Source organism: Pimephales promelas, chromosome 6 (genome assembly GCF_988280905.1).
Source record: "Pimephales promelas chromosome 6, fPimPro1.hap1.1, whole genome shotgun sequence".
NCBI classification, from domain to species: domain Eukaryota; kingdom Metazoa; phylum Chordata; class Actinopteri; order Cypriniformes; family Leuciscidae; genus Pimephales; species Pimephales promelas.
In genome coordinates, this window is record NC_142774.1 from 8,895,846 (window position 1) to 8,920,335 (window position 24,490).

The window sequence follows — 24,490 nt, forward strand, 5'->3', positions numbered from 1 at the left end:
CACCATTTGCTTTTAAAGGAAGGTTAACCACAAAAACATTTTATTCAAAAACAAACAATACAAAATGACAAGAAAAAGGAACAATTCAAGCAGTGAACATGATAAATGGAGAGAAGAACTGCTGGTTACTGATTATATATTGAATATTTCTGTAAGGACTACTTAGGATCTTTTTGAAGACCTGTAGTACCAGTCAAACAGACAGTGCACTACACCTACACCCTACTGTCACATATATACGCCCCTTCATCGGCAGTTAAAGTCTAATTGTTTTCTTTTGTTTCCTAGTTAGATCCCCTGAGGCAAACTGAGACATTTACCTCTCATTTTGATGCCTGCTACCCAGCATGCACGGTGTGTCTCTCTCGCTTTAGAACCTCGGCACATTACTAATTTAAAGAATATTGTGGCACGATATATAGGAGATTATTCTTATGTTTGGCTACTGAATCACTAGTGGAGGCTGAACGTTGTCGTCCTGGTTTCTCACGATCTCCAGGTCCGCTGTGGCGGTGCATATAGATGGCTTTGTAGAGCCTTGGCGAGTCACGTGATTTGTTCCAACGAACTGGAGGGTGTTAATCTGGCCGTGGGCCGCACAGTTTCTGGGGTCACACCTCCTCTGGGTCTTGCAGCACCTCGGCTCCTCGTGGGGCATCGGCGTTCTGGACACGCATGATGGGTTTATTGCACATCGGGCAGACGCTGCGGATCTCTAACCATTTCAGCAGGCACCTGCAAGTTACAATGAAAGATTTCTTGAAAAATTCGGTTGCAACTGCCAAACTTTGGTTTCCTTTGCAGTTGCTTGTAGTTTGTTTAGGTGTCAAAAGTGTGAGCAATAGTAAGAGTGATACTTTAAAGGGATAATGGAGCCCACCTCAAAGAGCATCCACAGAGAAGTCCAAATTAAACATGAGTTAATGACTCGTAAATGTAAGTACACATTGATGGCCTAAGACACGAAGTGGTTTGTGTGAGAAAACGAACAGTATTTATATAGTTTTCACCTCTTGTTAACAGACGTCGAACTGCTCTGAATCAGATGTCCAACTGAACCGTCTCCAACGTGACCCCGGAAGTGATCGCGTGCGTATGTACCTCACGCATAGTTTACACGGAGATTTTACCTTTTTTATATACGGGAAGATATATCTAAATAGCTATGTTTAGTGAAAAGTAAAACTTCCGAAATCTCCGTGTAAACAATGCGTGATGTACATACGCACGCGATCACTTCCGGCGTCACGTTGGAGACGGTTTAGTTAGACATCTGATTGTTTACACGGAGATTTTACCCTTTTTTATATACGGGAAGATATATTTAAATATGTTTAGTGAAAGGTAAAACTTCCGAAATCTCCGTGTAAACAATGCGTGATGTACATACGCACGCGATCACTTCCGGCGTCACGTTGGAGACGGTTCAGTTGGACATCTGATGCAAGAGGTAAACTCTATATAAATACTGTTCGTTTTCTCACACAAATCGCTGGTTTCGTGTCTTAGGCCATCAATGTGTACTTACATTTACAAGTCATTAAATCATGTTTAATTTTGACTTCTCTGTGCATGTTCTTTGAGGTGGTCTAGACCTCCATTATGACTGACAGACAACACCGGTTTGAACTAAAAATGGCAAAATTGAAAATACTGTGGACACAAAGACATCTACATCTTGGATGCCCTTGAGGTAAGCTAAAACATATCAAAAATTAATTTCAAAGTGAACTATCCCTTCACTAAGGCAGTTCTGAAGGCGAAAGGGGTCAAACTATTAGTAAGGTGTTCCTAATAAACCTTTAGGTGAGTGTATATTTTATGTAGGAGAGTCTGAATGGACATAAAAGCCTAAAATAGACTATTTTATTTTATACATGCCACCATTCAAAAGTTTGTGTTGGTAATTTTTAAAAAATGTTTTTCAAATTAGCCTTTTATGGTTTTATTTAATCAGCAAATATAGTACAAACAGTATATTGTGAAATATTATCATGTATCTGTTTTATATTTTTTTTAAATGTAATGCAAATGCTGAATTTTCAGTCTTCAGTGTCACACAATCCCTTCAGAAATCATTCTAATATGATGATTTGCTGCTCAAGAAACTTATCAATGTTGAAATCAGTTTCATGTTTCTGTGCATCTCAGGCATCATCAATATTTTGTCCATTTTCCCATAAAAAAGACTTGTTTATTAGGAGTGCTCTAACATTGTGGCTTCAAATTGATCAATTGAAGCCAAAAAACTTAAAAAAGAAGAAAAAAAGATGTGTAAAGCTGTGACTTGATGAGATTTCAGTGGAAATCTGCCGGCTCTATATATTCTAAGCAGTTCTTGGCACAAGTAAATGCGGCATCTTCAGTTAAGTAAACATTTGTTCCAGGGAAACTCACTTCTTATGGAAGGTGTGTGAGCACGGGCACACACCCAGCTCGTCTCTGGTCTTGAATTCCTCTAGACACACGGCACAGGGCTGCTGTGACACAAAACAACAAACTATTTTAGTGTCCTTTTCTTTTATTAATAAAAGCATAATTCATACACTTTGGCTGTTTAGCAATATGCTGCATGAATGCTGGCTATAGCCTTTCCTACATTTTATCTTTGTTTTGGTTTCAATCACATTTTCCTCCTGCATGTGATTTCTGCAATTGGGCTTGAGTTGAATTCTACTGAAAATAACATCAGTGCTCCCATAATGCAGTTCACCAGGTGGTTGAGATGACACAAAAATCCCACAGTCTATTTGCACAACCAAGAATTTCCCCTTGAGGTTTTTACGTAACAAATGAACAAATCATAACCTTATTTAAGAGGATTTTTTAATGCACTGCGTGGAAATTTGAAATGCAGAACTATTTTTGCTTCTGACACTTGTGCTATAAATGGTTATTCTCAAGAATCGTTGACACTACTGATTTAATCAACAGGATACTGAACTTAGTCTCATACTTTATGAATACTACACATAATAACTATAAATTGTCCGTAATTACATTGAACTAACCCTAAAAACCACACCTTATCCTAACCCTAAATACATGTGGTTAATTATTATATATTTAACCCAGTTAATTGTGTATAATTATTAGCCTATGTGATTCAAATCCATTACATTTTAGGCTACTACTAAACTAATTTGGTGTAAAAAGTAGTTTTTAAAACCCTATATGCAGAATTTATGATGACGTTTGACGTTTTCCCTTTAAAAATAATGGTTTGATCTTTTCTGACGTCATACAAATATTAGAGCACAAGTTTAAACAGTCTTAAAATGCAAATGTTATTTTACAGAGAGCTTATGAAACTTACTCCGAGCAGGCTCAGCTTTTTTCCTGCGCCTTTCAACACCACCTTTAAGAGAAAAAAGGAAAGAATGACACTGTTGTTTAATCTTAAATCGTATTTCTTTGGTTTTATGGTTAAATCACTCGAAGCTGAAGTGCGAACGGTGTAGTGCGCAATTTCTGCGCCACAATTTCGAAAACGGCTTTGAGAACGCGCTCCTCGTCAGTCATTGGTCGAACAAACGTAGCCACGCCCATAGCTATCGCCATTGGTCGAGTCTGCATCAGGGTTACACAAATCCGGGATTACAGATCGCTGTGAAGAATTTCCATAACAATCGACAATACGAGACAAGTAGTTTTCGAGAAAATTAGCATACATGGCGAACCTACAGTTGTATCTACATTGGGATGAAATAAAGTATTTTAAAGGTGCTATTTGTATTTTTTTAGCGTCCTCTTTCGGTGATGTTTCAGATGTTCTCGGGTTCGGGAGCGCGCATGCATGTCACATCCGATGGATTTCGCAGATAATCCGACCCGGAGACTTCACATAGAAATGGGAATACTGGCCTTCAGAAGTAATAGCAAAACCCGGCAAGTTGATCATTTTGTATAATAATGTGTGATTACAACCCTTTCACACACATGCAATAAAAAAGGATTCATTTTAGAAGAAAAGTTACATATAGCACCTTTAAAAAGCAAAAAGTGACATATTTCTTCTCTACCAGGAAAACCCAATGTAACAGACTAATTTAAGTAACTGAGAGTTGAGAAGTGTTGTGTGTTTTATATATGGATTTCCTGTTTTTCAATTGCAGTTCAGTCTGTCAGTGTTTCTCAGTACACGTGAGCACTTTCTATGAATACAGTACACTTTGTCGTCTTATTCCTTCTTTTTTTAAGTAAATCACATGTTTTTATTGTGAGACCCATTACATATTTTAGATAAAGTATTATCTGAAATAACTTCAGAGGACCTTGACATAAATTTTATAAAGGTAAGCACCTTTTTTCACCATTTTTAAAAAATAAAAAAAAGACAAAAATGACTTTTCAGGTGCTTTTATGAAAAAAGCACATATGTGTCTAGCGTTGTCTCATACTATTTATATAAGTATATCATGAAGGTCATCTGTTAGATTGGATTTCATCAAGACTATATTTATATCTAACTGTATTGTTTTAGGCCCACCTCATTGTAGCTGTACTGCTCCCTTGTGCCTTGCTGTTTCAACCTGTAAACAAAAAGAGAAAAAAAAAATGAAACAACACTTCTACACTTCCTGAGTGCAACTGCAAAAGCTGCTGCTGTGGGTGAGTGGTGCAAAAGAGAGATGTTGCGATTGTGTACATTTTCCTGTAGCATTTCCTGTCAAACTCTCAAATGCATTAAAAATAGTTCTACATAATATACTAATTTATACTGTCACCTTAAATTCGGACAAAGTCTTGGATCCAAAATGTAATTGAAACTAAAATGTATTATTTGTGTATTTATTAAATATATGTGTGTGATTAGCTGACAGAGAACGTTCTCAAAACGTTGCGAGAAAGTTTTTTAACGTCAAATGTTGTTTCAAAGTTATCGGGACATTCTGGAACGTTTATGTTTTCTTATTCAGAGAACATTCAAAAGTAACTTTTCCATAATGTTCCCATGACGTCCAAATAAAACAGTATAGAAAAAAGAACTTTACATGAATGATGTTTTTGTGATGTTTTGTGTTTATTCTAGGGCTGTCAAACGATTAATCGCGATTAATCGCATCCAAAATAAAAGTTTGTGTTTACATATTATATTATATATCATATTTAAGAAATATGTGCATGTATATACTATATATATATAAAATTGATATTATATATAAATATTTATATATAAAAAAATTCTTATATACACATGCATGTGTGTGTATTTATATATAGAAAATAATTATACACTGTACACACACATATTATGTAATCACAAACTTTTATTTTGGATGCGATTAATCGCGATGAATCGTTTGACAACCCCAAGTTAATTCATAACTTAGTGAGAACTTTTTCAGAATGTCTTACAGTGTCTTTCTACATGTCTTTACAGGAGCGGAACGCAACAAGGGACGCATCTGATTTGTGGTACAGAAGTTTGCAGGTGTGGTGAATGTGTTTGGGCTCTTGCCTGAACAGATAGCAGCAGAAGATTACACTGAGCATGAAGATGAACATGCCTATGCCCAGTACAATGACGTACACGTTGAGCGGCAGACGGTAGATGTCTTCCTCTGACATATCACAGTCTGAATGCTGCAGCCCTAAACCACAGAGGCAGCCTACACACAAACACACACTCAAATCAGCAGTTTACATCACATGCAAGCAGGAAAAATACAGTCCTTCAGTACGCCCACTTTCAAGGGAATATTTGGAAATTAGCTATGCATGCACAACAAACAAATATGAACAACTGTGGGATTGACTCCAACAAACCACCATCTGGCCTTTCGTGAAGCCATAATATGGAACGGGAAACTATGAATGGTATACTCTTATAATGTGTCATAAGTATGGCTGTGAAACGATTAATCACGATTAATCGCATCCAAAATAAAAGTTTGTTTTTAATTATTAATAGTTTGTATAATTATTTTGTATATACTGTATAAATACACACATATGCATGTATATATTTTAGAAAAATGTTATTAATATATCAAATATTTATATTTATGTATAATATTAATTTTGTATAAATATACATAAAGTATATACATGCAAATATTTCTTAAATATATACATGCATGTGTGTGTATTTATATATACAAAATAATTCTACACACTACATACACATGTATTATTCATGTACACACAAATTTTTATTTTGGATGCGATTAATCGTGATTAATCGCTTCACATCCTTAGTTATAAGAGTATACCATTCATAGTTTCCTGTTTTCTACCAATGTAAATTGTATTCATTCATATTCCCCAGTCAGTAAATGCATTTTAAGAGTTAAAGATTAACGCAGAGTCTGCAAGAATCCCCCTTAGTCTGAGTCTGTGGAACGATCCATCTAAGGTGATTATGTGGAGGGGCTTCCACTGAGATTATTGTAAGCTTGTGTCATTCATTCTGATGGGGAAGGTACTATGAGATTTAATGTGTGCCACATGGCAACAGATCTCAAGTATTATCATTATTATTATGCTTTGTCATATCCAGTGGCAAAATATTTCATTTTTTTACAGTAACAAAACTGAAGACATTTTTGTTGAATTCTTATTTTTATTATCATTCGTATGAATGATTATGACATTTTTATTGTATATGTGAAACTCAAAGAATGATACATTTTTGTAGATGCACAAAATATTTTGATTATGGTCCATAATCTTGTTAAAGAGGTTTGAATTCTCAGCTGCTTCCTGTACACATATATATTAAGCTGCACAACTGTGATTTCAACTAGGGCTGTCAAACGATTAATCTCGATTAATCGCATCCAAAATAAAAGTTTGTGTTTACATAATATTTGTGGGTGCACTGTGTATAATTATTTTGTATATATATATATATATATATATATATACACACATACATGCATGTATATTTAAGAAAAATAGTATTTATTATTAATAATATTATTTAGATATAAATTATTTATATTTATAAATAATATAAATTAGATATAATTCTATAAACAGTATATGAAAATATTTCTTAAATATATACAAGCATGTGTGTGTATTTAAATAAAATAATTATACATAGTGCACCAAAATATATTATGTAAACACAAACTTTTATTTTGGATGTGATTAATCGCGATTAATCGTTTAGTTTTACTATCAATTTTTGAAGGATCACGTGACACTGAAGACTGGAGTAATGATGTTGAAAATTCAGCTTTAATCACAGGAATAAATGACATTCTAAAATATATTCAAATAGAAAACAGTTTAAATGTAATAATATTTCTCACTATTAATATTTTACTGAATATTTGAACAAATAGCAACCTTGGTGAGCATAAGAGACTTCCTTCAATAATTCAAATAAACAAATCACACTGACCCCAAACTTTTGAACATATGTTTAGGGTCATATATATATATATATATATATATATATATATATATATATATATATATATATATATATATGAGAGAGACCAAAATATTATTAATACATAAAAAATAAAGATGACTTGATTTATCTGGTTTGGGCAGTCGAGTCGACGCGTTTACATGACATACGTAATCAGAATGCATTTCGTGTTTACTTAATGGGCATTGCTGTCATTGAAACGTTTGACTTGTTATAGGTCGATCCATCTTTTCATCTAAAAATAAATCTCTAGACATATCAGTTTTCAGAAGAGCAAATGGCTTGACGGCAAGCGGGTTGTTAAATGCTGTATGCATAGCACGAATACTTCCACAATCGTTGACAAGCTACCCTTGACCTTTCTGAATAGTTCCCTCACTTCTTCAAACTGGTTTCTACATCCTCATCAGCAATAACACTTCAGAGAGCTGTGGTAGGAAAACAAACTCGAGTTCAGCTTGGACTTTTCGCAAAGGCCACTCACCGTTACACCATTGGAATGGTTGCATGTAATCTGACTCCGAGCAGAGCCGCTGCAAACTCACTGCTTGTCTGGGAACAGGCAATGCGGGGGCTGGAGGACGCAGCCGAAAACCAGATTTCAGCTGGACTTGTTCCCGACGATTTGCGTCGTCTGAGAACCAGCTCTTAAAATGATAGGGTGTGTGCGGTCTTGATTATAGTCGAATTATTCCTCCATTCATCTCACTTATATGATGTCAGCATCGAAGGACAAAAGATTTCAATCACTCTTTGCCTCTGCTGATGTTGTGAATATGCACAAGGTGCTTTGTCACAGAGACAAAGGGAGCTTAATGTGCCCTTGATATTCTTCTTGTCTGAGAACGAGTCCATACGTGGCCGAATGACACTTCGGATGTGATCTTCTTTGTGTTGTCGCACGCAAAAGTTAACAAATAAATCCTCCGGTTTAGCGAGCACTGAACACATCCATACGCGCAGAAGTGCGAACACCAACAACATACGATCTGATTCAAGACTCCATCTACAGTCTTTGTCTTCCCTCAAACCCTCTTGCTAAAGACTTTGGCATGCCTTTGGGTCTCTTGTCGATCCCTCTAGCAATTCTTCCTTGACCGTCGCCGCCTTGTTGTTTTGTTTGTTTACGTATAGCTAACGTTATTCCTTTATCGAAGAGCAGGCCCTTTAGGAGAATGAAGAGAGCAGTATTTTCAAGCGTTTATGTTTGTGTGGGGGAGTATTTTTTCTCTCCACCTAAAACCATCTGCTCTCTCAATCCTTCCATCAAAAAAGTAGACCGAAAAAAACGATCGTCCCTCGGCTCATTTAACAAATATCCCAGCCAAAACCCAAGCATCTGGGGGTTAAAGAAGTGTGCTAGTGAGGCTAACCAGTAATGTTATCCAGGAAGGCTCCTGCGTCTTTCCTGGCCGCACACATTCAGTTTGTAAACAGATCTGTGCTTGCTCATGTGATCCTGGTTTGCCTCGCAACTCTGTCCTCCAATCCCTCCCTCCCTTCCTGAGCGATTCCCCTCCTCCAATCCCTCACGCTCTCACTGCGCGACTGCAGTCAGTCACAGGATGGCCTCCTCTTCTTCTAGAAGTGAGGGCTGCAACATTTTAGAGGAAGTAAGGCCACATGCACGCGCTGTGCTGTATAAAACAAGCCGAAGGTGACAGACAAAACAAGTAAGAGTGAAAAAAATGGGGCAGACTGCACGAGCAAGCGCAATGACATGCATATTAAATCGGATGCAGATCATGTTGCTGCCTGACCTACTAAAGCACTGGCATGATGGAAGCTTGTTATGTTCAAGCACAGAATATAACTGTAGCTTTTAATCAGAGATAGGGAGGAAAAATAAACAACAGACTCGAGACCAACCCCCCAACTCTATTCTGCTCTAGAGACAACAGCTGCTGCTTGCCTAACAACCATGTGCTCTCGGTGTCTCTGTCTGTTTGTCGCACTCAGCAATCTTAATGACTTATCTGTGTGGTGCACAGTTCAGTTTCATGCTAACTAGATGATTTGCTGGCTAAAGGCTGGGATGTACTACACCACTTTTAAAATGCATCATGCTCTTGCCGACTTTGAAAATAGTTGATGTCATCCGAATGGATGGAATCACAATTTGAAATCTTCGACCTTCATACACTACACGATTTTTTTTTTGTCTGTGTGAAATCAAATCTGTCAACTCAAATCTATGGAAGCTTGTTTCCGCCAATGAATACAATAAAAAAAGCGACTTTTTATCTCACAGTTGCGAGATATGAAGTCAGAATTGTAAGAAATAAAGTTGCAATTGCGAGATGTAGTCGCAATTCTGAGAAAAAAAGTTTGCAATTGCGAGATATAAAGTCGCAATTCTGAGAAATAAAGTCGCAATTTTGAGAAAAAAAGACAGAATTGCGACTTATCTCGCAATTCTGACTTTTTTACTCATAATTGCGAGTTTACATCTCGCAATTCTGACTTTATAACACATAATTGCGAGTTTATATCTCAAAATTCTGACATCTTTTCTCAGAATTGTGTCATATTAAACTCGCAATTGCGAGTTATCAGGCCAATTCTAAGGAGAAAAAAAAGACAACTTCTTTTCCCCTCAGAATAGTTATCTCACAATTCTGACTTTAAAACACGCAATTTATACTTTATATCATGCATTTCTGATTGTATAACACGCAATTGTGACGTTATATCTCGCAATTCTGACTTCATATGTTGCAATTCTGAATTAATAACAAGCAATTGCGACTTTACATTGTGCATTTCTGACTTTATAACACGCAATTGCGACTATCACACAATTCATGCAATTCTGACTTTATATCTCGCAATTCTGACTTTATAACATGCAATGGTGACTTTATATCACACAATTCTGACTTTATATCTCGCAATTCTGAGAACAAAGCCCGAATTGTGAGATAAAAAGTCGCAATTACCTTTTTTATTTTTCATTCTGTGGTGGAAACATGGAAGCTTATATCTCACAATTCTGAGAAAAGATGTCAGAATATCGAGATATAAACTCGTAATTATGTGTTATAAAGTCAGAATTGCGAGATGTAAACTCACAATTGCGAGAAAAAAGTCAGACTTTATTTCTCAGAATTGTGACTTTATATCTCGCAATTGCGACTTCATTTCTCAGAATTGTGACTTTATATCTCGCGATTGCAACTTTATTTCTAATTGTGACTTTATATCTCGCAATTGCGACTTTATTTCTCAGAATTGCGACTTTATATCTCGCGATTGCAACTTTATTTCTCAGAATTGCGACTTTATATCTCGCGATTGCAACTTTATTTCTCAGAATTGTGACTTCATATCTCGCAATTGCAACTTTATTTCTCGCAATTGTTAGATAAAAAGTCGCAATTATTATTATTTTTTATTCAGTGGCGGAAACAAGCTTCCATACTTACTGACGTTTCCTCCTGTGTTGTTATTGTTAACTGAAACTATGTTCTTGTGTATTATTTATATATAAAATAATTATACACAGTGCACCCACATATATTATGTAAACACAAACTTTTATTTTGGATGCGATTAATCGTGTCTAAAAGCATATTAAACACCACATAGACATAAACCACTTTAAAAAATAGATTTTCATCACAGGGGGACTTTAAGACAACATTTTAAGCATTTATATTATGATTTTCTAGTCCTATATATAAGGATTTCTTGTCCCTGTCAAAGATATATCTCAGACTCAGTGCTTACTATAATGCACTGCACATGCTTTCTTTTGATCACTGCATGAAGAAGGAATGCCACCATTCATGAATCCATTTTGGTTTGTGCTATTGCTGTGTCTTTTTGTAAAAACATTTTGGTCCACACTATAGCAAGCATTATCACATCCCCTGTCCGATTCGCTTTGGCCAACATCAAGGCCATCATTCACATAACCACTTTTAAAGCCTTTTTGCCCCGCACTTCTGTCAGTGTTATCACAGTCATGTCCATCTTGATTATTGTTAGCATTCATGCTACAATCTCCATTTTGTCCAGTGTGAGCATCTCCACACTTTCTTAGACTCAGTGCAGGTTTGCACTTGTGCCAGTCCCACAGCAGCTTGTTCATGGTGTCCTGGCGTCGAATCCCCATCAGTTTGTCCTCTTCAGTTTCGGGTTTATCGTCGTCATCATCACTATCATCTCCACGTGAATGATCATGGAAGCTCTGAAACTCGCCGCTAATATCCTCAAAGTACTGCTTGATGCGAACCTTGGCGAAACCTTTGCCATGTTCTGTGCAAGTCTCGTCAAACATCTTGCGCTCTGTGTCTACGTAGTGAGACCAGTATTTGGTTTTGAGGAAGGCGGCCTGGTTGAAGCAGGGCCGGATGGCTCTGATTAAAAACGCAATGATTGTGATGATCAACAAGAACAACCATCCAAAAGCCTGGAACATTTAGAATATAGACAAACAAAAATGGATTAGTAAAATTGGTATTTCCATCTTAACTAATGATATTTTGGCCTGGTTTCACAGACAGGGCTTAAATTAAGCCAGGATTAGACCTTAGTTCAATTAGGAAAATAAGTAGATTTTAAACTGGTATGTTTTTTTTTTTTTTTACAGTTGGTACTTTGAATTAATATCAAGCATACAGTGGAAAAATCGTCAATAAGCACATCAACATATAGTACCTGTGAAATACAGCGTATGTATATGACCGCGGCTTCTCTCGATAGAATGTGTTGGCCATCATATATATGCTTGCATGGAATTTTGGCCAGCGTTCGTACAAGTTCCTCATGAGACAGTCCATATCGACTTACATTTTTGCCAAACTCGGAAATCTGCAGGTCCATACTGTAGGCACACAGAAAGCTTTTACCATCCATTAGAGTCACTGAGATCCAAACAGCTGGAGCGATGAGTGATCGCTGGGATATGGACACACACATGTAGCGCAGGATCGTAGAGTCCTTCCTCCGCTGTCCTATCGGCCGCTTCAACTCCTCCGTCAGCATTGAGACATTGTTGTTCAGTACAAAACCCAAAAGGAAGAACCATATAGGTGGAATAACCAGCATACTCATCCCATAGGAGTAGTTATATTCAGGGATACAGGGGCAGTTGAACTCAAAAGACGTGTAGAGCTGAGCACTAGCCAGGGCCATGACGCCGCACATGCCGTTCATAAAAGACTCTTGGTTGGTCTGGAGAATCTGGGCCATCATACGGAACTTATCCATATTGATATGTTGGTAGGTCTATCCTGATATGAACCTGTGAGAGAAGAAAGATATTTTCATGATTTGTAATCAGAACAACGTAAATAATTGATGTAGTTCAGATAACATAATATACATAAAAAATTTTCCAGTTCAATGAACTTAAAATTTTAAGGCAATCAGGTTACTTCATTTTTTAAGTTAAACCAACAATATTTTTTTACAGTGTGATATTTCACATGCAGAATGTTTTTCATAAATGCTATTTTTATAGAAAATTGGACCCTTAAAGTCATCATAATTTTTTTAATTGGGAAAAAATATCCATTGGGAATTAATAGAATATAAAGGATGGCTACTAAAAACAATTTTCTTCCAAACACATTTAAAATGCATGTATTTGAATTGCATGTTAAATTTGCATCTTTTTGGATTACACATACACAGACGAATGCACTTTACGTGATACGTCATTCATACAGTAAATGAAGCGGACAAGATTTCAGCACTTTCATATTATAGCATAGTTTATTACTAGTAAGTAACATTTTGCATCTATTTGATTAATTGTCAAAATACATGTATTCAAATAGCTTAGAATCAACATAAATCTGCTTTGTGTTTACAATGTATTCGGAACATGGTTAAAATATGGCTAGCTGTGGAACAAGCATATTCAATTAATTAAGAGATTGTAAGATATTGTATTTATTGATGATATACAGACTACAGTAACCTATAACCTGATTATTGTGTATTTAAAAACTATGCAATCCAATTGGATGGACTTTTTTTGCAATTCAAATACAAAAATCTTAAATTTAGGCCTAAATATTTTTTTTGTGTGTGTAATGTGCACTGATGAACTGTACTAAAACCAAGTAAATTGGGTTACAACACGCTAACTAAATGATTAAACAACCTTAAATATAACATTGTATATCAAAACGTCAGTCAGAGTGAAATATAATTAACTCAGTCTACTTACAGAATTCAGTCAAATATTAATCCATTTCTGTGAACTCAACTGAAAACAATTTTATCAGAGAAGAGGGTTAGTGTTATCAGTTTCAGCCCTCACTGTCTCTCTCTGCTACACGACACAGCACACACACCTTCTTCCACGCGATGCAATCGATTCTCCGTTCATAAGGTGGTTGATCACAGTTGATCTTCCGTCTGTTTATATTTTTGTCCCTCCAAACATTGTGATTTCAGTTTCAATGCTCAAAAGTCTTTGCGTTATTTGAATTAGCCTACACAGACTGCATGTATTTACATACCTGGTAATACCATGGTAACAGGCAGTGTGGTTCAAGCACATGCAAAGGTATTGCCTCACCCTATTCAAATTGGGATTTTGGGTTCCAGTGCAGTTGCTGGAAAACTTTTAAAGCTTGATGAACACTGCTTTGTTATTTGTGAATTAAATCAACAATATTTGCTAAAAGTAAAATATTGTTAAATAAAATAATTATGTATGTATGTAGGCCTGAGCAGCACTAGTTATCAGCTCCATTGAAGGGCCTGACATTACAATGGCCATGCTCATTACCCATTACTAACACAACCCAGAAAGTGCTATTGATGAGATTCGGCTCAGTGATTGAATCTGTTCACCAAAATTATTATACTTGGAGATATATTATCTTTTAATTATTATTAGGGGTTCATTTTTCCAAGAATCAGCATTCTCACCTAAAACTGATCATGCAGACCAAATTGTCGTAGAGACTTGAAACTTTGAGGGCTGTTAAAAAGTTTGTTTCTAGAAGAAAATTGCATCATAGTCACCTTTTCAGGTCACCTATACCTAGCATAGTTGGCATGAAGGTCTTAAAACGCTTGAACCCCGTAACTCAGCAATATCTATATTATATCATTATGGTTAATTGATTAATATGGTTAATCATAATTTATACCTGTGCATGTTGGTGAGTTTTTTCAAAAGATTTGTTCAAAAACAGCGCAACACTAAAACATCACTCATTTAAACCATGTTTTTAAAAGGACGATAGCTAACGGATCATAATTATTATAAATATCAATCTTACTCATGTCACATTAAAGACAATATCAAAGAGCTGACCAAGTCAGAGCCCGACGGAGAGCCTTGGCACTTCCTATTATCCCCATTGTGTGTCATCTTGGTTGCAGTTCCATTAGAATTCCACTGGAGGTGATCGCGGGCGAGCGCAGAATGAATGGGAGTCAATGGGGCTAAACGGCTAAATGTGTCTCTTTCACCTGCTTGTCGTTAAATTAACATACATTTTATTGTTGATTCCGCAAGTTCAATATAGATTATAGGCCAAAAGTCGAATGAACAAGTACTTATGTCCTTTTGATTTCTTACAGGTTAGGCCGTTGTTGGCCGGAACACGCTAGCATTCTGCTATTGTGTGACATTATCACATTTTTGAACGGATTTCTAGAACAGATAAGTGAACTTAAAAATGCAATTTCAGCTGAGTGTATTATCTTAGCCCTCCCTTTTGAATGTAACTTTCAAATTACTTGACAAAAAATTACATCATGAGAAAAGTGGATTTCTGGGGGTGAAACCATTGACTCCCATTCATTCTGCACTCGACCGCGAGCGCCCCCGCATGGACAGAGACGTGTTACTGCGGCCGGCCAGTTCAGAAACCGGAAGTAACCAGCCAGTGCCAATTCTCTGCCAAGTTTTAAATTACAAACAGTTCGCAAATGCTTGATTACAGAAAAGTCCACCTCACCTATCTTGTCATTTGTACCAATCACAATGGTGAAAAATTAAATTACACTCTATATTATAAAGACCTTACTTCACCTGCCGTTTTTATTTAAAGAAAATGAATCGCTTATAATAGATCTGTATTTTAACTGCCCTATTTATAAATAGCTTAAGCATTACACTGTGAGTGATTCATACTTTTTTAAAGAGAGCAATCATACACACTTTCATGTATCTTTGCATGTAGAGGTACGTCACCTCTCACCAGTGTATATTTCAAAAATAGGAAGGGGTTGTACTCGCAGACTGATCTCATGAAGTAGCGTGTGTATTGCAGGAAGTGTGTTCTCAAACTCTGACAGTTTACATCCTGTGTGAGAAGCAAAAAACCCTGAACAGACCCTTGCAAAAACGTTTTCATACAATTTCTGTTTTCAGCTTTACATCGAGACTCTGTTTTCTGTGCTTAAAAGTGTGATATTGAGAGGTAAGTCATTTAATGATAGATGTGCATTAAGCTATAAGGACAAATAGTATTTGAGAATGACATACACAAGTGCTACCGGAACTACAGAGCAGATTATTTCAAAAGCATCCCGTTACTCTCACTTGTTAGTTTATTCGGTAACACTTTACAATAAGGTTCATTAGTTAACATTAGTAAACTACATTAATTAACATGTACAATATGTGAACAATACTTCTTCATCATTTATTAATCTTAGTTAATATTAATTCCAACATTTACTAATACGTTATTAAAATCAAAGGTTTTATTAGTTAACATCAGTTAATGGACTGTGAACTAACATGAACGCACAATGAACAGCTTTGTGTTAACTAACATTAACAAAGATTAATAAACACTGTAACTAATGCATTGCTCATCATTAGTTCATGTTAGTTAATGCATTTACTAATGTTAACTAATGAACCTTATTGTAAAGTGTTACCGTTTATTCTTTATTGTTATTATGATGTAGCTTATGGTTTTTCAAATATGTCAATAGAGAAAATGCAGCTTTGTGAAGAGGAAGTAACTTTTCTCATTCATAGGATGGAGGACACGTTTCTACGTGCGTTTTTTGTTGTCGTCAGTCTGCTGCTCTCAAAGGATCACAATGTCTTCCACGACCAAGATGACGGCATCACGGTGAGCATGCAAGAACGTGAGCTTGTTCTTCTGGAGGAGGGAGCAAAGCTGGAACAAGGGGAGCATGCCGTTTCCCTTGAACTGCCAGATTCAAATCAGGAAGTGCCACAAAATCATCACAGGATGCCAAGAAGAGAGGGGGACACGTCAGATGTCCAACAAACTACGCCAAATGTCAAGACCACAGTGCTGCACGAGGAGCAAATGTCCCCAGTGGGAGAGCAAAACGACTTCCGCCAAAAGGCGTTTGCACCAGATGACCAGGAAATATTGGATATTGACAAAGGCAAATGGACGTTACATATGCCAAAGGAAGGCCAAACACAAGAAAAAATCAATGTGGACCAGAATGTTTCTCAGGGGGATCCGACACAGCCGGAAAAGCCACAAAGCGACCAGATTGACACCCATCGTGATCAGGGTTTATTAATCAAACAAAAAACGCCAACGTCAAGCCAAAGGTTGGCAATGATAAATCAAGAGGTCATTGACAATAACTCGAAACAATCTAGTGATCAAGAGGACTACTTAAGCTGGTACTTTTGGAAGGTACTCTCTGTGATTTCAGTATTACGTATTTTGAAAAAATTCCTGAAAAAGGGCTCCATCCTGCAAAGGAAGAAGCCACAATGCCTGAGCATCTTCTCCGTAGCGTCTAATATTGATAACGAGACTTTAACTAGCTTCCATCAGCAGTGTGTCCTGGTTCCACCCAGTTACAGCTGGCAAACTTGTGAGTTTGTAGAGGGTTTTGTGAACGACCTTCTGGAAATTGTGAGAAATATGAGCAAGGTAGGTTCAGACATGGAGATTGCGGACATCGTTGGCGTTGGCAGCTTATACGAGCAATGGGCTTCAAAGAAGAGCATCATGTGCGACATACACATACCCATCATCCCACCAAAGCTGTATTGCTTCGACTTTGAGCTTTTGAAACAATGTAGAGGTTCTTCAACCAACCAGTACTGTTGTAAAGTCAAGATGGTCAAAGACAGTGCCAGTTCAATCTGCCCTTGCAACAATTCCAACTTAGATGACGATGATATGTTGTGCCTTTTACATCCAGATAACAAAAAAGGGGATCATGTGGCTGAAAGTTACCTTCTATGCCAAGAGAACAGCTCATATCTTGCAAAAACGCACGTTGTGAAGTGGTTTAAAACAGCTATTAGGAAAGCATGGAAAGAGATCAGCCACAAATACGAGTTTGAGCTAATCATGCAGAATGGGGAAAACCCTGGAAGTCTCAAAGTTCGGTTCAGGTCAGGACGGGCCATCCTGTTCAACCTCACTCCCGTGGTCAGGTTTAAAGACTCAGAGGTACATCTGATCTCCTATCTTCCCTCTGCCACATTTTCTGATACCCATTGGCCCATGTGTTTCGCACGCTACGAAAACGCCCTTCTTCAGCATGTGACCAAAACTCTCCCTGAAAATGCGTGCCATATTCATTGCCTACAGATTCTTTCCTTCCTACACAAACACCAAACTGCCCTAACTGGACCATGTGGGCTTACAAGCTACCACTTGAAGCATGCACTGCTGCATCTTCTTGTCAACAAACCCTCATCTTGGGACCCTGAGCAGTTGGTTTTGAGGCTAAATGATCTGCTGACTTTCCTCCAACAGAAAATCGAAGCCAAAGTGTTTGACCACGCTCTGGTTGGGAACCCTCTAATTCCAACTGAAATTGGATTTCCCGAAGAGTTTAGAGCAGGAAAGCCTATTAACTTGTTTCTACCTTTATCAAACAATGACTTGTTCTTAAAAGCCAACAGACACTTATTGGAGATGATAAGAAACATGCCAATGCTTATCCATGAATATGGATCAGTAAGAAATGTTCTGTAAAAGTTTAAGGGTGCAACGTGTAAAAATGTCAAGTATCTATTAACAGAAATGCAATATGACAGCCATAACTATGTTTTCAGTGGTGTATAAAGAACTTACTAAATAAACCGTAATGTTTTTATTACCTTAGAATGAGACATTTATATCTCCATAACCGCGGGAATCTCCTTCTATGAAGGTCGACATATTGTGACGTTAAGTTTTTATCGTAGCTGAACACGAACAAACATCGCTATTGAGAATGAGGAGTTGACGTCATTGTACAGAGCCCCTCCCCTTTCCGCCATGTTGGTAGGATTCCCACGGCAAAACAGTATTGTTTACGTGTGTTTTTAGCTCGTTTGTAGAGGAGGTTCTCGCAATTCTTCACTGTTTTACCATGCCTGAAAGTCACTGCTGCGTTAAAAACTACTCCAGTACCTCATACGATGTATATGGAAAACATAGGAACAATGGAATACAGTTTTTTAGGTTACCGAAATTTGCTTGGTATTGCTTGGATTGCTTTAGCCTTTAGTATACGATTTTCACTGTTTGCTGTGCCATAACGAACATATGCAAAAGTGTTGTTTGAGTGCCTTGTTCATTACTTTTTTTATTTCAATGAAATAAATGTTTGAAACAACTTGATATGGCTTAACAATATTTATTTAGAAGTAATAATAATAAAATAATAATACTGTTATTAGTGCAAAAGAACAAATATATTGATGCTGCTTCTCCAAATACAGCTGTTTTGCACTTTGTGTGAGTTTGTTCCTGTAAGGTCCCTTTTCTTTCGTTTGCATTGCTTTACTTTATGCCTTTTTTCTCGTATTCTTAGATCCGTCTCTGTCCTGCCAAAATAATAAACGCGTGAAAATTTAAGAGCTCTGGAATGTTTAGTCTCTCTATGGGTTCTAAAGGCGTTGCCGCTGGTAACCGATAGTGTCTCCTACCATCATGGCTCAGACACCGCCCAAATCGGCACGTGACTCCTCATTCTCAATAGGAACGCGTTTCATCACTGCCTTGAAAGAGAAGCAGCAGAAAGCTAGAAGCTAGCCATAAACACCGTGAGTAGTTACTAGAGTAAAATATGTAGTTGGATTGTTTCATGAAACTTACAGTAGTTCTCCCTCACTGTGTTATGGGTTTGCTATGTGGGGATAAATGTGCTGTTACGTTCATGAGACAGCTGATTAGTACTCTCGTCATTGACTGTAAAACAGTATGTTACAGAATCGCCAACCTGTCGATCTTGGAAGAGATCTAAGTCGATCGTGAAGAGTTTTCAAAATCAGAGAAAAAAAGCCTATTGTGTGTAGTAAATGGTGTCTAAAAGATGCGGAGGGAATTGGGCTCGAGTATAAACAAGGCTTTGCGCTTCAACCACAGTAACAGCTCATATTAGCCAGCTAAACTTTTACTACCCTGTAATAAAAATATATAGCTGCATAGTTTCATGTGGTTCTTCTCCCTCGCTGTATTACGTGTTTGCTATGTTGGGAGAAATGCGCTGGTTACATTTGTGAGACAATCAGCTGATTAATATTAAAACCCTTGATCCTCACCTGACTATGGCTTTGTAACTTTATCCATGATGTGGTTTATAATGGAATGTGGTACAGAAACAGTGACAATCTTACACACTCTTGGCTTACTCTGGCTATTCTCTGCCATCTCAGCCGACGAGATGTTTGTCCCGTTTTAGCAACCATAACTTCATCGAAAGAGAGGGTTGAGCATTTAGTGTAAACTCGCAACCAAACCGCTAGATGTCGCTAAAAAAAAAAACTAAAAAAAACACTGCACCAAAAAACCTTCATTATGCAATCAAACGTTTACTTATGGTGGAAAAAAAAGGAACGGAATGTATTCAAAATAAATTCACTTTATTACATTAGCTTGACAAGGCATAACCACATGGACTATAACAGTGTTATTCTGTGATCCAACTTGAAACATCTGCCATCTGTAAAAGTGATACTTCTATCAATCATCATCTGATTCCCAGGAAACCTCAAAGTCACGGCCAGTTAAAGGGAACTCGGGCATGGCCTCCTCTGGTGATGAGGGTTCCTTTCCCATCTTCAATTCCCAGGACTCACTGGTGATCATTGACTTAACTATTAGAGACAGAAAAACTTGTCAGCAAATCAAACTTAACTTTGGGAAACAAATCCATTCACACTGACCAGACATCCTTGGAGAAGCAGGACATGTAGATGCACAGCAGTTACAGACAGAGTCATTACCATACAGCTCACTCCACCTAAACCACACAGATATCCACATTTCTCAGTCATGGACACATTTAAAGTCTTAAGGTGCATTAAGGGATTTCGGAGAAATGCTGATGAAAGTGGAACGGACAGAGCGCTAAAACACTTGTAGCCAATCATCAGTAGTGGGCGTGTCCACCCATGAAGGGGAGGTGCCTGCACAGCATGGAATGTTTTGTGAATTTGGGGGCGGAGCTACCAAGATAGGAGTGTAATCCTTTTGGGTAGGGGTGGGTGTGTTTGTGACTTCAAACATAAACCATTTCTCAAATTGCTTACTGCACCTTTAATGATCAAAATTGTTCAATAAAAGGATACGAGAGGGAGATCGCATCATTGGAGCAGAAATTTTTGGAAATAAATGTGTGCTTTTAAACTCACTTCTTGGTGCGTCTGTTATACATGCATGACTTGGCACTAGGTGTAGGAGTCTCAGGTCCAAAGTCCATCTCACAATGCAAAAACATGGTCTATCAAGAAAAGAGGGGATTTTAAATGCGGCCAACAAGCCAATCATTTATTAAACATGAAACAAAAAAGATTTTATACCTTACTGGACTGTGGTTGGGAAACCATGTGTTTAAACAGAAAAGCTCCCACACAAAGTCTCACAGTCATCTTGTCATTGCTTTTGTAGAACTTGGTCAAAACGCTGTTTTTACTGTCCACCATGCATCTATATGGAGATAAAGTTGGAACAAAATGGAAACTCCAATAATTTCTCTTTTCTACAAGATGTATTTATAAAAATATTGAGTATCAATTACATCATTACAACAGCATGCAATTATTAAAAACTGTATTTGTCATTGAATAATTTGAGACATTTGTTCCAAAATGCCAATTCATCCAATAATGAAACAAGTGAAGTCTAAATTAATTGAAAAATAATAATAATACAAATGAAACTTAATCATTTTGTCAGAACCTCTATCTAGTACATTTGGTTTTTATAGTTTATCCAGAAACATGAAGCAAGTCTAAACTACAGTCAACCTTAAATGGCATTTCATTGGCATAGAAGATGCAACAACGTACTTGCTTCGTTACATAAATAAGACATATTTACCCATAATTCTCAACAACAGAATATTTATCCTTCGACCAAAGGCTTGGTGTGGATGTGACAAAACAACGGTTCAGGTACAGCCGTTTTCTTGGTCCCCTGCTGGGACTTTTAGCTTCAAAGCATACGGGTTTGCCAAGGTCAATGCTCTGGCCAACCGGAAGCAACTTCCAAGACTCTGAAGTCACAAACAAAAATCAGTTTTCACACATAATATTACCAGTTCTGTACAAACTTACCTTAAATAAACAGAATGTGTGGCATAATGGCTATTAGTCACAACATATAGTTGACCGTCCCAAACAAACACACTGCGAGGCACTTGGAACGAAGTAAACATGGCCAAATTTTGGGAGAATTTAAAAATCAGAAAAGTGAAGCTCATTATAAAAACAATAAACATACATCTCAGTACAACATTGAATACACAGAAATATTTCAAAGAAGAACACAGATGACTTATGTACCATCCATTGCAGCAAGTGTGGGCCCTGTTCGAGTTTCAATGGACTTGTGCAAGACTCCACCTGCTACTTTGGGTAAGAATCCTACCTTATAAGAGCGATGGAACCTTAAATTTTGAAAAAAAAAATAAAGCCACTTAAAATAAGCACACGCAACACTTTAAAATGTACCAGAAATGTAAACAATTTACTTACTTTGTGTAGCTACACCGAATAGGCACCCTAAACTGCAGTTCCCTCACAATCAGCCCAGTGTCATCTGGCATATATTGGAGTGTGTTCGAGTAAATCACACGATCTGCATTCTCCTGTAATAAAACGCATCACCAATTTTTTTTTTGTAATTTTTGACACGGTGTCCATCATTTGACTTTACCCTTTTCACATTACATGGGGAAACTTTTATAACAGTGAATGAGATACTACATTGAACATAATTGTATTCCCATTTCCTTAAAGGGATAGTTCACCCAAAAATGAAAATTAAGTCATTAATTATTCACCCCCATGCTGTACCAACCCCGCAAGACCTTCATTCGTCTTCGGAACACAAATGAAGATATTTGATTAAATTTGAGAGGTGGATCTGCTACATAGGCTGCCTAAGCGATCGAAACTTTACGGCCCAGAAAGTCAATGAAGAAAATGTTTAAATATTCCATGTGACCAGTGGCTCAACTATAGCCTAAGTTGTCAAGCGACGAGAATACTTTGTGCGAAAAACAAACAAACAAAATAACGACTTTATTCGACTACTCCTCGTCTTCCTTGTAGGCCTGAGACGAGAGTTGAAGAGATTTCCAGACGCATGCACGAGAACTGAACTTAAGTAGTTGAAGATCGCAGTTCTCGCGCATGCGTCATGGAAAGCTTGTCTCAGGCATGGGGGTGAGTAATGACTTAATTTTCATTTGTGGGTGAACTACCCCTTTAATTATCAAAAGAAATTGATAATGCCAGTTAGAACACATAAAGATGTCAACTTTAGTCACTCCCACAGCCAGGCTGCTAAAAGAATTAAAAACTGTTAAAACACTTCACAGTCTGTGAAAAGGGTCCATTCACAGAAGCGCCATCTTTGATTTTTAAAGGGGATGAAAGCGAGGCTGTGAGGGATAGGCAGTAACTTACTGCGTTTTTTGATTGTTCTGCTTATATATAAAAAAAGCAAAAAATATCTTTCAGAGACATTTCTCAAACAAAATGAGCTGTGGGAAATAAGTGATCTAGGAGCTATACCGTTTAAGCGGATGCCAATGAAAACACAGCCTCACCTTCTACCTGCCACGGAGCTGCTCTAAATAAGGTATCGAGGGGAAGCGATAAAAAGAAAATGCGACCCACCCCCCTTTGTATGCCACATCCTTTCAGATAGTACACAAATTCATAGTGAGTATCTGAGACTTTGTTGACAGCACACGTTCCCAGCTTCAGTTTTTTCCATGCGCTGGGGTCGGAAAACAAACTTCTCCGCACTTTCACGTGAATCCGGTCCATGTAACACAGCACCTCCATATTCGGATCACCGACAGGTTTCTTACGCATCGCATCGGTCGTTTCGGCCAGAAGTATCGATTTGAGTAGCGGAGGCACCGGCCTACTGTACCTTTCTGGGGCGAAGAGTTCTTTATGTAGCATAGATGCCTGTATTCGTACTGACCCCGGTAGTAATAGCGGACGAATTGGTTTTGTGTGGGATAAACCGTCTTTTTCTTTAACTGATTTTGGGGTCAATAAACTGCCTTTTTCTTTAACTGGTTTTGGGTCCGATAAACCGCCTTTCTCTTGAACTGGTTTTGGGTCCGATAAATCGCCTTTCTCTTGAACTGGTTTTGGGTCCGATAAATCGGGTTTGATTTTAAATGGTTTCGAGTCCAAATCGGCTATGACTTGAGCTGGGTTGGAGTCCGTTAAACCAGCTTTGAATTGTGTCATAAATCCATCACTGTCGTCGTCGTCGTCATCATCATCATCATCGTCATCATCATCATCACTATCATCATCTGGGCTTAGTGTAATACTTTCCAACCAGTCCCATTTCTCCTCTGGATCAACGTCAATATCAGTGTCAGCATCTTCAAAATTAAGCGAGTTTACTAAATAATTAGAGCTCAGAAAAACAACCAGAAGACAGTTCAGCCACATCTCTGCAGTTTCTTGCAACCGTTCCTCTGCTTAATTTTATGAGGCTCTCCTCATCCCAAGACAATTCGTAGTAGGCTAGCATATCAGTGTGACAAGAAACACCTGCTGTTAATTGGCTCAAACCTACAGTCTATGGCTCAAACCAAACCTAAAGGAGCTCCATCAAAACAGGTCAAGTTTGACGTCTGCTGGATAAAGCTGGTATTGCATTTTGCCAAGGCATCTCAAGACAGGAAAAAACACCTGCATCT

At 37.6% G+C, this 24,490-nt stretch overlaps 4 protein-coding genes across 4 annotated transcripts; 1 reads left to right on the forward strand and 3 right to left on the reverse strand.

Annotated features, from left to right (window-relative positions):
- Positions 1-23: 23 nt before the first annotated feature.
- On the reverse strand, positions 24-8,942 carry LOC120491011 (RING finger protein 122). The gene is made up of 6 exons (XM_039688568.2): positions 7,872-8,942; positions 5,462-5,612; positions 4,490-4,532; positions 3,317-3,358; positions 2,398-2,480; positions 24-735 (listed from the first exon to the last, which is right to left on the reverse strand). Exons 1-6 carry the CDS (start codon positions 7,894-7,896, stop codon positions 612-614), a joined length of 468 nt encoding a protein of 155 aa, XP_039544502.1. The 5' UTR covers positions 7,897-8,942; the 3' UTR covers positions 24-611.
- Positions 8,943-10,910: 1,968 nt separating this feature from the next.
- On the reverse strand, positions 10,911-13,853 carry calhm1b (calcium homeostasis modulator 1b). Its single transcript, XM_039688582.2, has 3 exons — positions 13,696-13,853; positions 12,050-12,635; positions 10,911-11,801 (listed from the first exon to the last, which is right to left on the reverse strand). The coding sequence occupies exons 2-3, from the start codon at positions 12,599-12,601 to the stop codon at positions 11,106-11,108; spliced, it is 1,248 nt and encodes a 415-aa protein (XP_039544516.2). The 5' UTR covers positions 12,602-12,635; positions 13,696-13,853; the 3' UTR covers positions 10,911-11,105.
- A 1,807-nt stretch (positions 13,854-15,660) lies between these two features.
- LOC120491038 (inositol 1,4,5-trisphosphate receptor-interacting protein) lies at positions 15,661-18,365 on the forward strand. The gene is made up of 2 exons (XM_039688619.2): positions 15,661-15,783; positions 16,353-18,365. The coding sequence occupies exon 2, from the start codon at positions 16,354-16,356 to the stop codon at positions 18,298-18,300; it is 1,947 nt and encodes a 648-aa protein (XP_039544553.2). The 5' UTR covers positions 15,661-15,783; position 16,353; the 3' UTR covers positions 18,301-18,365.
- A 1,788-nt stretch (positions 18,366-20,153) lies between these two features.
- zp3c (zona pellucida glycoprotein 3c) lies at positions 20,154-24,316 on the reverse strand. Its single transcript, XM_039688629.2, has 8 exons — positions 23,439-24,316; positions 22,290-22,402; positions 22,098-22,201; positions 21,634-21,808; positions 21,114-21,240; positions 20,946-21,034; positions 20,478-20,554; positions 20,154-20,408 (listed from the first exon to the last, which is right to left on the reverse strand). Exons 1-8 carry the CDS (start codon positions 24,237-24,239, stop codon positions 20,275-20,277), a joined length of 1,620 nt encoding a protein of 539 aa, XP_039544563.2. The 5' UTR covers positions 24,240-24,316; the 3' UTR covers positions 20,154-20,274.
- Positions 24,317-24,490: the final 174 nt, after the last annotated feature.